At 42.2% G+C, this 15025-nt stretch overlaps 1 protein-coding gene and 1 pseudogene across 1 annotated transcript; both read right to left on the bottom strand.

Moving 5' to 3' along the window:
• Positions 1 to 1200: 1200 nt before the first annotated feature.
• Positions 1201 to 8025, bottom strand: ATP6V1G1 (ATPase, H+ transporting, lysosomal 13kDa, V1 subunit G1). Its single transcript, XM_012641170.1, has 3 exons — positions 7849 to 8025; positions 3841 to 3941; positions 1201 to 2021 (listed from the first exon to the last, which is right to left on the bottom strand). Exons 1-3 carry the CDS (start codon positions 7928 to 7930, stop codon positions 1848 to 1850), a joined length of 357 nt encoding a protein of 118 aa, XP_012496624.1. The 5' UTR covers positions 7931 to 8025; the 3' UTR covers positions 1201 to 1847.
• Positions 8026 to 11945: 3920 nt separating this feature from the next.
• The window catches only part of LOC105807714, a 7017-nt pseudogene continuing 3937 nt past the window's right edge, over positions 11946 to 15025 (bottom strand).

Raw genomic sequence — 15025 nt, 5'->3', positions numbered from 1 at the left:
TAAAGAAAGTGGTGGTTCGGGGAAGAAATGGTCAATTTTGTCAAAGAGTACTGAAAGTCAAGTAGGAAGAGGATTCGATTTCTCAATTAGGACATCATTGCTGATCTTGACAAGCAGTTTCAGTGGAGTAGCAAGCCTGGAGTATGTGAATAGTAAAAAATGGAAAAGCTCATAAATCTTGAGAAATTCTACTATAAAAAGGGAACAGAGAAATGGGACAGTGACTAGACAAAGTAAGGCCTGAGACCAAACCATCCTAAGTCACATTAAATACAAGATTTTTTTGAGAAGACCCTGTGGAGTCACAAAAATGACTCAATCTTGGATGCTAACCCACCATGCTGACTTCTGATTAACCCTAGTCCCATGAATACCTGACTGCTACTTTATTTACTGTCCTTAGTGTAAGACCATGTACTCATTACAAATCCTGCTCTTGATCAAAGCAACCTTGATGCTATCTCACAAATTATGGGCCATGACACAAACATTCTTGCATGTTCTGGAAGGTTGCCTTTAATTGTCTCTGCAGAGCACGTACACCCTTTCCCTATGGTATATAAGCACTGGGTCTGGGAGCAACGGTATGGAGATCCACCTATCTTGTGGCCACCCAAGACAATGCTTCTGCCTGTAAGTTCCCCAATAAATCACCCTGTACCAACAAACTGGATTTGTCTACCTTGTTCTTCGGTTTCTCAGCTCCTCCAGCATCTGGGGGCTGTTTTGCACATGCAGCCCTTTCACAGACTAGACCAAATTATCTTGTATTTCAGAACAAGCAAGGAAATCCCATGTTTTTCCAACTGCTGCTACCTAACAAAGGTAGGTATTTTGCAACCAAACACTTTCAGCTAACAGAGGGCCACAAGACATTCAACTCTAGTGTGCCAGTGCGAAGGTACTACAGGTATTACGCACATCATTTAGCCTACCAGGAAGGAAACTTGCCCAAGGCCGCCCCAAAAAAAGGTGTTCTAGAGAAAAGGCAAAATAACCTGTTCCTTGTTGTTTTTCAAAACAGTTGTTAGGTAAAATCACAAACAATTCCCTTCCTACTAATGTGTATATCATGAATATTTTCTAATTAAGTATGCAAATATGTATGTGATGCATGTGCTAATTTCCCAAGTGAAGTTCTACAAAACGTTTGGGTCAAAGTGCACTTTGCGTTATCAAAAATGATGAACCAGAGGGGGCAAAAATTCATGACAAAGAGTCTTTACTTTTAAGTGATTATCAGTACACCAAGTAAATAACATGTAACAAGTTCTAGAATTCTATCATCTAGTAATTTTGAGTTAGAGAAACTAAAAGCAGCCCAAACAATTACACTAGTATCCACTGTTCTAACCATTAGCAAGAATGGACTACTTTCAGGCTAGCTGCTGCTTCACATGGGTTACAAATAACTACTTACTACTTTTTCATAGATAAAGCCCCTGACCTTCAAGAAAGCATTAGGGAAAAAAATTACTTAATCCCTTTCTTTCTTCAAAGAATTGTGGTTTTTTTGTGTTTTTTTTTTTTTCTAGATCTAAGAAAGAAAAAAATCAACATTGATATATATGGTAATTGAGCTAAAAGGCATAGGAAAACAGATAATGTATACCTATTAAATTTCTAAGAAATATGAGGTAAAAAGATGAAATCTTTAGATGAGCTCTAAGTCTGTACAAAGAAGCTAGATTTGCTACTCTCCAAAAAGTGAAGCGGTCTACTATATAATATACAGAAATAATTTAATGCCTTTCATAAGAATGTAACTTGAGTTTTGCTAAAGCTTCTTATTCCATGTGGGCATCTAAAATGCCAGTTCATGGAACAGGCACTTCTTTCTTCATCTCCTATCCATTTATGCGGTAGTTCTCATGGATTTCTGGCCGGATGTCACAGACAAAGGCCAAGAGGTTATCCAAGACTTCATCTCTGTTCTGACGGAAGTAGGTCTGGAGGATGGTCATCTTCTCCTGGGTCTCCTTCTCCACTTCAGTGCTGCAACTGCCGTGAGATCCCAGTGCCTGGAGACAGAGAGCAATGACACAGGGATTATCACAACAATGCTCTGGTTGGTAAGGAATGTTTCGTAAGCTATTTGCTGACTTTTGGGAGAAACCCAGGCTCATGGATGAATGTAAACATTAATAGTTAGTAGACAATGGAACCTCGTGACTGAAGAGCACATGGGGAAGTAGGTATTACTGCAAAGTCAGTAAGAGCCACATCTACCAAAAGGTAAACTGCACAGCATTTCCACTGCTAGGAAATTATCCCACGGAGACACAGTCACATCTCTCCAAAGTCTAATGTGTAGCCTTAACCAAAGACTGGAATCTAAGAGCCAACAATTGAGGACCAGTTAAATTACGGTGCTTCTATACAAGAGAAGCTACATGAGATGAACTGTAAAATATGCGGGCTAAGGGGGAACTAATGTTACACATATAATAATTTTGTTGTCTGAACCTTTTTACCACCTAACCTGCTCTTGCCATATTACATGAACAACATCAGTTTACAAAGCATTCTCTCATTACTTATTCCTCACAACCTACAAGGAAGCTATCACCCACTTTTGTTTTCTTTAAGAGGTAGAGGTCTCGCTCAGCTCAGTTGCCAACTCACCAACTCATATATTTAAGTCCATAACCCCTACTTGGGCAGGGAGGGGAACCCCACTATATCCATTCTATGAATATGAACCATATGCCAAGCTCTAGTAAGTTGTCTCAAAAACTGAAGAGGCTACAATGGAATACTGCCAGAAAGACCAGACCTTGTACTTCACAGTACAATACTGATACCACCTCTAGAAGCAACTACAGCACAGAATGTAAAAATATGAAGACACGATGGCTGCCTTGACACAAGAGTACACATTGTTTTGTGGGCAGTATGACAACTTACAGCACAATCAGTTCCAGTTCAAGAGTCAAAGAAACATTTTAAGTTTTAATAACACTGTAATTGCAGAATACAAAGATGACAGAACATTTACTACTTAATGCTATGAAGGAGGAATGTGCCTTCAAACACTGGACTTGGACCTGGCCTGGAAGGGTGTGTGCTTGGTGCCACAATGTAGAACTTGAGAATGAAGCACACAACGCCAAAGGCAGGGCTGAAGGAACAAGAGTCCTGAGCACATTATTTAAGCAGCTGGATCAAGGTAAGGTTAGCCTTTCACTTGAGTTTTAAATTATACAGGCCAATAAATTTCAATCTGAACAGGTTTAATTTGTTTTTTTCTGTTATCTGTACCCAAGAGTCCTGACAGAGTTCCTTTTCTCTGTGAAGCCCTCCTCCATCCTTTCCCTTTTCCAGAACTTTCCTTGCTTCCTTTGCACTCCCCGTGACCTGTTTCTATACTATTATTGTATACACTGTAATATGGCCTATACTACGGGCAAACGTCTGTCTATATACTAAAGTCAGGCTCCGTCTGATTTGTTTGTGACCCTCACCGCACTTTTCACAGCTGCAGACTCGCATGACTTGCATTTTATTACGATCTCCAGACAGTAAGCTAAACCCCCTGAGGGCAGGGATCATGTCTACTTCTGGTCACAGCTGATCCCCACCATCTAGCACAGGACCTGGCACCTGCTAACTGTTCAAGAGATTTTGTAAATGACTGAATAAATGAAAACTAGGACTCAATGTCAGTAAGAAAAACTGATCCTGAGACTCAGCCTGAGCATCCAATAAAACATACAATAACCACATTTTCAAAATGCTACCAGAATCAGAATGTCTGAGCTATACCGGATATTTGGAGAGCCTGGGAAGAGGGGGAGCCTCAGGAAACTAAAGCAGTAATGAAAACAAATGGGGCCCCACCGCAGCTTCCTTGGCCTTGAACTCCTTCTCCCTCTGCAGGCGGTACTGTTCTATTTCAGCCTGAGCCTCTTCTTTGGCCTGCTTCAGCCTCCGGTTCTTTCCTGTTTTCAAAAGGGAGAGCTCCATCAGGAAGTGGTTAAAAAAGACAAGTACAAAAGCAAGCAGAGACTGAGACGGTGCATTTTAACTGTAAACAAAGAAAAAAATTTTAAGACGCAGTCCCAAGAGATGTGCATGGGAAAGAGGAAATTCGCAGCTAAGTATAGGTTCCTGCCTCCTACAGACTGTGCTGAACTAGGAAGTAGCTAGATAAAAAGAAGTACCTTCCATAACTATAGCCCATAAAAATGATGGAAAAAATGTAGAATGCGTCAGAATAGTTCCTCAACTACTAAGACCCAACATAAAGTGGGTAACATCAGCCACCTGGGGAACTCTTCCTTTTCTCACGAAGTAAACATCTAAGTATGCTACTGAGTACAACTGGAGCTATGCTCAGAAGCTTAGCAAGGAGGCTAATACGTTCCCAAAGGACATCAACCTAAAATCTAACTAACGAAACAGATGATGTAATACATTGGAAACTAAAACTCGGCGTCTGTCACAAGGAAGTAATGAAAGCGGTCACTGGGAAGGAATGCTGAATGGGGAGGACTGGGCAGCTAAGACTGTGCAAGCAGCTGAGAGACCTGTGGCAAACTGGGTGTTCCAGTTTCTACAAGAGGGTAGTTTAACACGACACACAGCAGGAAAAAATCTCTAGGTTCTGCCAGAGCCTGTATGAAAACAGACCACAAGACCGGCCAACACATACTCTTTGCTTTCTATCTCTGCTTACCAATCAAACTTTTTGGATATGTGAATGGAAAAAAAGGGGGTGTCTTAGACCTGTGGTCCCCAACCCCCGGTCCACAGACCCGTAACCGGTGTGAGGGACCAAGCTGCAGAGTTCCACTGGCTCCTGCCCCATCTGTGGAAAAATTGTCTTCCACGAAACTTAGGTGAGCGGGGGGCACAGCAGGAGGTGAGCAGTGGGCAAGGGAGCGAAGCTTCATCTGTATTGACAGCAACTGCCCATCCCTCACTGCCTGAGCTCTGCCTGCCCAGCCACCCACCCCACCCGTGGAAAAATTGTCTTCTATGAAACCGGTCCCTGGTGCCAAAAAGGTTGAGGACCACTGTCCTAGACAATCAACCTGAGTACTTATTTCGCAGCAAAAGACATCCTGCATCTAATATTAAGCTTTGTTATCCCTCACTGTACACATCAATTGTCCAGAGCCCAACTGGATGAATGAAAAGGAATTTAACTTTCCACCTTCTGATTAAGAACAGAATTTTGGGCCAGCGCCATACGCCTGTAATCCTAGCATTCTGGGAGGCCAAGGTGGGCGGATCGTTTGGGCTCCAGAGTCTGAGACCAGCCTCAGCAAGAGCGAGACTACTTTCTAAAAATTTTATTTAAAAAAAAAAAACAAAAAAAAACCCAGAATTTTGGACCTGTAATGACCCCATGACATCAACACTCCAAGAGGCTAGTTTGAAACAATTAACAGGTCTTTCCCTGAGCACCCTAAGGACTATTTCTACAAGTCTATATTCACTCCAGTATTATTTCAGGTCAACTACTATCGGCTTCTGCTCGCCTCTACCCAAATCATTGGGCCATATTTCAAAGCCAAAGATCTCCAAACCAACTATCTACAAATAACATTCACAGCCCAAACATTATGCGGTAGCTCAATATAATTTCACAATACCTCACTCCCTACTCCCACAACTCCCTGAATTTATGACTTAATACCATTCACTGCCTTTCAGCAAACACCTTTAATGTTCAGTTTTGATAGGTTTATCTGGCAACCAAAAATATTTAAACAGGAAATCATATTTCTCTTGAATCTTGTTTTTCTTGAGCCTTACATATGGGAGCCAGAGTTCTGTTTCACTCCAGTGAAATAAACCATAAAACCATAACACGAACTTTTGTTTTTTAATTTTAAGGCCCAAAGCAATGACTTCATGAAATTTTGCGGTTGCCTCTTCTCAATTAACTGGGCAAGTCAACCATAACTGCAGTCCAAAAAAGGCAATCATTTTTCCAAATTGCATTATAGCTCTTCTGAATACTTCTGTTCCTAACTATTAAGAATTCTGAGATGCGTATCAGCCATAAACTAACATCTTTAAAACAAATTCATTCAGCAAATACGTAATAGCTCCCTGAGACACACAAGATCTTGCACCAGGCTTGACAGGATAAAGAAAAGTGTAAAACATGACCCCTACCTCAAAGGCACTCAGAATTATTCTAATCACATTCCAAGTATTTTCTCCTGCACTTCCCCCAAATATTCTCACATCCTTCCCAAAAGATACAACTTCTGTTACTGATGAGCCACCACAGGACAAGCTCTGAGAAGTCATTCTGGAAATACTCTACCAAGGGCATGAATGGAAATATTCTGGGAAGAACCCAGAACTTTCCAGTCACCAGAGCAAGGAAAGGTTTCTTCTCATCCCCAGCACTCTCAAAGAAAGCTTTTCCTATGAAACGCAGAGTATCACACAACCCCTAATTGAGAAAGTAGAAGAGCCATGCTGAAATCTACTTGGATGTTGAACAGAAGTCATACTAAGAGAAACACCAAGGAATTATTGAGATCAACATTCCTCGGTATCTTAGTCTTGCATGGGAAAGGAGGCCTTGGCCTCAAATTTGTTGCTTCCCAGAGTATGGTCAAATCCATTTCTCCGGAGCCTCATTTTTCCCAACTGTAAAATAGAGACAGAAACATCTTTCTCACCAGGTAGGAAACTGGATACATAAAGTTAAATGAGACACAGTCCCTAGTCTCCAGGAGCTTAGTCGGGCTGAGCCATACAAACGGGCGATTGCACTGCAATGACAGAAGCAAGCACTTGGGAGGGACTCCTAGCCTAGTCTGAAGGGAGGAGATGAGTCAGGAAAGGCTTCCAGGAAAAACTGCTGCCTAAATTTTGAGGTCTGACAGAAGACTAAGGCTTAGAGAACAAAGGGGAGGAAAATGGGAAAAGGCTCTTCCGAGCAACGAAAACAAAGTGCGCAAAGGCTTGCAGGTGAAAGAAATGAAGGTGCCTTGGAGGAATCACAGCCATTCCTACAGCTATAGGAGAGCACCTAAAAGTGAGATTAGGGAAGAACGCAAAGAGCCTCCTCCGCAGGCATTAGACATTTGCCTGTAAAACGGGGGGGGGGAGTCATTACTTGCATTTTCAGAAGGATGGTCGACTGCAGTGAGAATAATGGACTGGAGGAGAGTCAAATAGCTTCTTCCACTCCCCAGACTAGATTAGACCCACCTAATGTTAAATTCATTAGCAACCTCGAACTTCTCAACTCTAGCCCCCATCTCACCTGCAATTAACCGATTCAGTATCTGCTTCCTTCATTGGGATGCTGAATACCATGATGGGGAAGTCAAACATATGCACCGGGTACTGCTCTTGCCACGTATTAGCCGCACACGCACAAAAAATACAAGGAACGAGTTAGGCTACTAGGGGAGCTTCAGAGAAGCTGTGTCCTGGCCTAAGAACGAGAGGTGAAGATGGGGTAAAAGTGTAAGATACACAAGCTTTGGCGACTGACTAAAGACGGAAAAAGGAGGGAGAAGAGGCAGAGGACTCCGGATTTTTCGACTGAGCAACTGCGTTCATGGTGGCTCCCTTCGCTGAGACTTACTCCCAAAGGAGTAAGTGGGAGAGGGGATAGACAGAGTTCCGTGTGGATAGCGTTTCACATGCCTCCGGACCCCCAGGACGCTAACCCATTATTGTTTCCACGCCCAATTTACTAGAAACATCGCGGCTTCCAGCCCCAGAGAGCTTCAAAACACACACGTTTCCGCAACTATTACCCCGCCCGCACCCCGCAGTTTTTCGGGCCTCATTTACTTACTCCTTCCTGCGGCCTAGCCGCCTTCCTAAGACTCGCGCCACGCCTGGCCGCCCCTCCCCGAAACTCACGCTTGCGGGCCTCGGACACCTTCTCGGCGGCCCGCTTCTCGGCCTGCAGTAGCTGCTGGATCCCCTGCGACTGACTGGCCATGGCGGCGGCAACTCTGAAGCCGAGGGGAGCGGCCTAAAGAGGCTCCAAGGCCCCTTGGGTCAACTGACCCGACCGCCCACAATCTGCGCCGGCGCCCCGGTCACGGTCACGTGATTTACGCTGCGTCCTGTCAGCTGACCGCTCTAGGAGTCCCGTGACTAGGGCGGAACGCGGCGGGGCGGAAGTGGGATAAGGGGAGTGCTCCGACTGCGCCTGCGCAGGGCTTCCGCGCTCTCTTCCCTGGCCCGCCGGGCTAAACTGGTTTCCATGGCTCGCTAACCTTTTGTTGTTTCAGTCTGTGTGGCCGTGGCCTTGCGACCACATATGGCCTTCTGGATCCTTGAGTGTGGCCTTTTGATTTAGCCCCTTTGAGCGTCCAACTCCTCATACGTTAAAAATGGAGTTACTATTAGCACAACAAAGTGACTATAATCAATAGTTAGGGTATACTTTAAAATAAGTACAGGAGTGGAATTGGAATATTCCTAACACAAAGAAATGATAACCGCCTGAGTTGATGGATGCCCCAATTACCCTGGTTTGATTAATTCACATTTATGCCTGTATCAAAACATCACATGTACCCTATAAATATATACAACTATTATGTACCCATAATAATTAAAAATAAAAAAGTAGAAAAACAGGGTTAATAATAGTATAATAGGGCTATTATGAGGATTAAATGAGTTAATACATGTAACTAGCTTAGGACCTATTCACTACTCACAAGAACTTAGATATCTGGCCTCCCTGAGATAGTGATTTCTCAACAAAAAATAATAAATGACCTAATGTATCTGGTCAGTGAAGATTCACCTCAGAGCTGGGCTTGGTGGTTCATGCTTGTGGTCCCAGGTACGCAGGAGGCTGAGGCCGAAGGATTGCTTGAACCCAGGAGTTTGAGACCAGCCTGGGCAACACAGTGAGACCCCTGTCTCATATATTAAAAAAAAAGAAGAAGAAAGAAAGAAAAAGAAAATTCACCTCAGATAAAGTGACTGCTTCTAGAGACTCTGCAGGGCCACTGCACATGGTTGGGCAGGTTGTGACCTGCACAAGGAGGCAAGACTGGCTAAAATCCAGCCCAACTCTGTCCATTTGGCCGAAAGAGAGCACTTTCTTAAAATTTACATAAAGGCTTTGTGGGGCCCCCAGGTAGTAATTCTATGACAAAATCTAGGGTGAGGGCATGACTTGCCCTGTGGGAAACTCATGGAAGAACTGAATGCCCCACCCCCACTCCCACATGAGATTTCCTCCTGGCCTCTGGCTCAGGTGATCACCTTATTATACATTTTTCACATTGGGGTTGAAAAAGAAAAGAAACTTTATCTGAGGAACGGGAGCCCCCTTCAGTTATCAGGCCCAGAGAGGCATTGAAACGCAACGGCAAGCATGTCTCACTTTCCCCTGGAGCTAAATGTATTACTTCTTGAAGCCACTTGCTATGTGGGCTCTAGATTATTTTTTATTTTGACTTTGAGAGGTCTTTGTTACAAATGGGTGTTTAAAGACCTCCCGAACAGATAGGACTACAGGCGTGTGCCACCACACCCGGCTAATTTTTAAAGTTTATTATGTTGCCCAGGCTGGTCTCAAACTCCTGACCTCAAGCCATCCTCCATCCTCAGCCTCCCAAACTGCTGGGATTACAGGAATATAGGAATGAGCCATCACGCCCAGTTATGGAGAGCTTTTGAGGCAGAAAGAACAACTTAGTCAAAGGCCCTGAGGCAAAAGAGAACATGGAATGTTGTAGAAAGAGCAGTGAGGCTGGAGTGCACAGAGGGAGGGGGCAGAAGGTTCTGAAATGAGGCTAGAGAAGTAGATGGGGCCTGCTGAGATGGGGCCTGGAGGCCTTGCTAAGGACTTTGATCTTTACCGTAAAAGCAATAAGAAGCCGTCAGAGGAGCAGCAGGAGTGCATTTGAAGAGCTTGCTCTTGCTGCATCTGCAGTGGCTGGCGGGGCCAGAGCTTGCGTGTGCATGTGTGTGTGTGTGTGTGTGTGTGTGTGTGTGTGTGTGTGTGTGTGTGTCCTGCTTTTTTGTTTGTTTATTTTGTTTTAACAAATGAAGCTTAGGCCTGGTGACTTACACCTGAAATCCTAGCAATCTGGGAGGCCGAGATGGGAGGATTGCGTGAACTCAGAAGTTCAAGACCAGCCTGAACAAGAGTGAGACCCCATCTCTACTAAAAACAGAAAAAATTAGCCGGGTGTGGTGGTGCATGCCTGTAGTCCCGGCTACTTGGGAGGCTGAGGCAGGAGGATCACTTAAGCCCAGGAGTTGGTGAGCTATGATGACACCACTGCACACTACCCAGGGTGACAGGGTGAGACTCTGCCTACAAAAAAATAAATTAATTAAATAAATGAGGCTCAATATCTAATTAAATATAATTTAATTTCCATACTTTTTTCATACTTTTTTCAACATTGAGATTGACAATGTCGAACTTTACCTGAACTCTGTGTTCCTGGAAAACAGCAACAATTAAGACATCCCCATAATCCCCCCATCCTTTTGTTTTCCTGGAAATCACTTTCCTAGAAGAACCACTTCTTCCTTTAATTTAGGTAACACTCCCTGCCATAAGATCCACAGGTAACTCCTGTGTTTGTCTATGACAAGGCCAAATATGGACCCTCCAACTTCCAAGTGATTAACTAAGATTAGAATTATCTGTGCCCCGGAAACTAGCTAGACACAAAAATAAATATTTCCTGTTCAGCCGGCTGAGACTTCCCCGGATTGCAAACAATTCCAGCTGTGTGTCACTCACCTGTCACTTGTCTACTCCCTATAACTGCATAAGGCAAAGCCACCTTGCCACAACACTTTGATCGTCACATCTGGATGGCTTTCTCTATCGAAATAGCCTGAATAAAATAACTTCCTTAATTGTCCCATGTATTTTGTCTTTTTAAAAAATTCAGTTTTAAATTATTTTCATCACTTTTTCTTCATGATCTGGATATTTTAAAAGCCAAGAAAATTAACTTTCAATGATACATTAGGGACTGGCACACAAAAAAATTTGTCAGACTGCAAATAAGTTACACAAATGAAACTATTCAATAGAGATCCAGTTACCAAAATGAAAGCACTCAGCGTATTAAAAGTTCATGTTTGTATAGAACACATAAAAAATCAGCTTGCTAACCAACTGTTGTCAGTTTAAAGAACTATTGTAGAGGTTTAACGAAAATAGATTTACTAGTTAACCCATAAAGAGATTAAAGAGCTGGAAATAAGTATTTTTTTTAAATGTGCTTTTGTTAGAATGATAGCCTTTAAATATATCAGTTTGGATAATTAAATTATTGGGTTTTTTTAAAATAAGAAATGATACCACAGAGCTGCAATACTGGTCCAACAGTCTTGTTCTTTTAAATCAAGAAACAGAATTCGAGTAATCCGAAAGCACTAGCAGACATCAGTGAATCCAAGACACCAGCTCTTAATTCCAGGGGGAGAGAGGGAAGGGAGCACTTCGTAGTCACTCAAACCCTGTGAGTGTGCAGGCCAAGTCTCACAAGGCTATTTTTTGAATTTATCTTTTACTTGGTCACTTTTTTCCCTGCAATTACTACAGTTTTTTTCTTTGCATTTTTTTCTCAAGGTATAAAAAGTATGAAATATAAATAAGCTTTTGCATTACACACTTAGAAGTGTACAATTCAAGCATTATGGAGCTATCTACACCAAGAAATCCCATCAAATCTTGGATAATTCATTACTATACAAAAATATCAGGGAAAAGAAAGAACTAAAACCCTCTTCTTTTGTCACACATAAGATTCAAATATTTAATCTAAAGAAAAACAATCATTTTCGCTCTCTTCTACACCTGTATGTTGATACATTTATTAAAATATTCCTGTATAATCATGTTTGGTCTTACTATTTCGAGTCAGGTTTAAAACTTCAACACTAGCCATCCAGACGAAACACATAATCAGAAAGATGATCTCTTCCCCACCTCCCTAACCCCAAAAACTACAAAGTCAGTTTTAGGACAGGATTCCAAACACTGGATTGTGATGACAGATGCTAGGTCCAATTTCTTCATAATCCTTTTTGGTGTGGCATACTGGGCAGAACTCAGGCGTGGAAGCCAGTATTGATCCTCCAAATCAAACCACATGTCGCTGCGTGTGATGTGTAATGACTTGTACATCAACAGGTTTTGGCTTCGATCTACTGACACTCAATTAATTCCTCACTTCATTTCAACCTGGCATCTTACAGTACTTTTCAAATCTCTTTGCAAGTGATGTCCAAAGTCCCTGAACATGATTGAACCTCCAGAGAGGACAATATTCTTGTAGAGAGGATGTCTAACATTAATAGGACAATTCTGAATTAATTCATCTACAGCTTCTGAGATAGGCTGTGTAAAGTCTGGATTAGCAAACTCTGGAAAAAAAGAGATCTCAGATCCCAAGAATCACCAGAGCAAGGAAAGAACAGTAAGTATAGGTTCCTGCCTCCTACAGACTGTGCTGAACTAGGAAGTAGCTAGATAAAACCAACATCAGTGAAACAATGAGAATTTTTCTCAGTGAAAAATTTTTCTCAGTGAAATTTTTCTCAGTGAAAAATTCTTTCTCTGAGATAGCATTCACTCCAGCATACTGTTTAATCAACTTTGACCCATCTGTGTCATACTTGTTAAATTCTTTTACAAAATCTGGGCACACATAACTATAGCAATCCTTTACTGCCTTAGCAGGTTCCAAGGATTGTTCTGGAGGGATTGCTACTTCTCGGTCTCTCAGTAGTTGCTGAATAAAATATGTTTTATCTCATCCTGTGATTGGAATGTGTTCAATACAGCTGCCGATCACAAACCCTTCAGCCACAGGAATGCCATGAGTGACACCAACTCCACTGCCTATAACCTACAGGTCAGTGTCCATTCTTCTCTTTGTCTTGAGGTCCAGGATGTAGCTAAGGTAAGAACAGCCTGCACTGCAATGTACAAGCCTGGAACACCAAAGGACTTGGGCACTTGTGTTGTTTCCACATCCTTGCAATAGTGAATTGTGCTGCCATAAACATTCGGGTGCAGATGTCTTTATTATAGAATGTCTTTTGCTCTTTTGGGTAGGTGCCTAATAGTGCTATTGCTGGATCGAATGGTATTTCTATTTTTAGTTCATTCTTTTCCACAGAGGTTGCACTAATTTGCAGACCCAAGAAGAAACTAATTTCTGTATCAATCTGCTGGGTGAGAAACAAAAGAAGCCAACACAGCAGCTTCACAGCTGCTTTTGTTATCAGTCCCCTGAAACAGAGGGAAAAAAAGTGATTTCTACCCTTGAAAAGCACCAAGTAACTTTCCTCGCCACCCGACATTTCTTTCCTCCCTCTCTGTGTTGTGGTCTTTGTCTCTCTTTCTTTCTCTCTCTCTGTGTCTCATTCTATCTCTCTCTATATCTCTTGCTCAAGAAAATAAATATACTTTGACTTTTGTATCTCGCAATCACTGTCTGAGAATTCTTTCTACCTCCAAGTATGGACTTCACACCTTAACAAATACCATTTTCTTTCAGAGAGCCTCTCTTTGTGTCTGTTGTTTACATTGACATAATTTGGAGTCAGAAGTGGGACCTGAACTCAGATTCTTGGAAGCAATGTGCAGTACTCACGTGAGTGAACCCTTTGAGCTCTTCGCTTCCACGGCTTGCCTTTACTGGCCTAGTCTTCTCTCAGGCCGAGCCTCCCCTTTTTTTGGTAGAAGCTCTTTGACTTTATTTGGGATCTGATGTGGTTACAGGCTTCCTTATGAAAGGACCTTGCATCCCTCTTGGGACTACAGAAGACCTTTGTCTTTTCTGGTGAGCCCCTTCCTGGTACGAGGACCGCGCCATCCTGGAGAGGTCTCTGGCTTCTACAGAACTCTTGTGCTCTGTGCAAGGCATGTCTTTTCTGGCATTTCCCTTTTGTTTTCTCTGTGCACCTGATATAATATTTTGTTTGGTCTGCACACCCAGCTTAACATCTGTGAAACAACATTCTTATTTTGGTTTCATTTTGGTTCTGTTACAAATGTCTACAAATGATTTGGCTCTTTTACTTTTCCATACCTGTTTCTGAACATCCTCCAAGAGCAAAAAATAGACATTCTAAATGGTGGGCACAAGTGGACCGATCAAAAGCCACTAGGGCAGTCGCCAGCATCTATAAGGGACTCTTGTCTCTGAAGAAAACGTCTCCTGTGTTAAGATAAACTGGCCACGGACAGGCAAGATTACTGCTAGGGCGCCCGCCAGTCTCAAGAAAATTTCCATGCGACTAGAGAAAACTTGGTCACAGGTCAGACAACTAGGGCAAAGGCCATCTGCCAAGTATAAAAAAATATCCTGTGCCAGGGACACTGTAAAACAAAGCACCGGTCCAAACCCCTGACATTCCCAATAAGGTTTATAGGATTTTCTTCTTGCTCTCAAGAGATTAATAAGAAATAGGATGGGATCCTCAAGATTCTAAGGTATGACAAACCCTCTGGGATTCCAGCAGCCCATACAATCAAAATTCATGGTCCGTTCTCATGTACATTTTTAAACTCATGGGCAAATAACAGCTAGAATAATTTGTGACCATTATGGAAATTATTTGAATTCTCTAAGTTTGTATTTCTTTAGAAAATCTCGATATTTAACAGTCTGAATATGCTATGCATATAGAGGCATTTAATTCCTCTATTTTTTCTGTTTACTCTGAATATGCTGACTTTTTCACTTATATTAAGATAAATGTGTTACTAAAGTCCACTTGCAGGTTTATTTTTTCATCAAGCCCTAACTGAAATATAAACATCCAACAGTTAACCAAAATGAGTCATTTGAAACCGAACAAAGTGGGGGAAGTATAAAAGAGGCTTTTAAAAATCAAACTATGGAAACTGCTTTGCCCAAAATTTAATCCACAGCCTTCATAATATTGCCTATCAGGACAAATCAAATTCTTAAGGTTGGCCATATGAATATGACCTTAATTTGTCCCATTTTGTCAGAGATGTAATTTGGATCCAACTGTCTTTTTATAAACCAGCGAGTTTGTATTACCATGTCTAACTGTCTCATGA

This window comes from Propithecus coquereli, unplaced genomic scaffold (genome assembly GCF_000956105.1).
Source record: "Propithecus coquereli isolate 6110/MARCELLA unplaced genomic scaffold, Pcoq_1.0 Scaffold163, whole genome shotgun sequence".
NCBI classification, from domain to species: Eukaryota; Metazoa; Chordata; class Mammalia; order Primates; family Indriidae; genus Propithecus; species Propithecus coquereli.
The sequence above is the reverse complement of the archived record's forward strand: the minus strand, read 5'-3'. Positions and strand labels throughout refer to the sequence as shown.

Coding starts and splice junctions, on each gene's coding strand:
- ATP6V1G1 (XM_012641170.1), bottom strand. CDS start 7,930: ATGGCCAGTCAGTCGCAGGGGATCCAGCAGCTACTGCAGGCCGAGAAG. Junction 3,942..7,848: donor GGTGTCCGAGGCCCGCAAGC/GTGAGTTTCGGG, acceptor TTTTGAAAACAG/GAAAGAACCGGAGGCTGAAG. Junction 2,022..3,840: donor TCAAGGCCAAGGAAGCTGCG/GTGGGGCCCCAT, acceptor CTCTGTCTCCAG/GCACTGGGATCTCACGGCAG.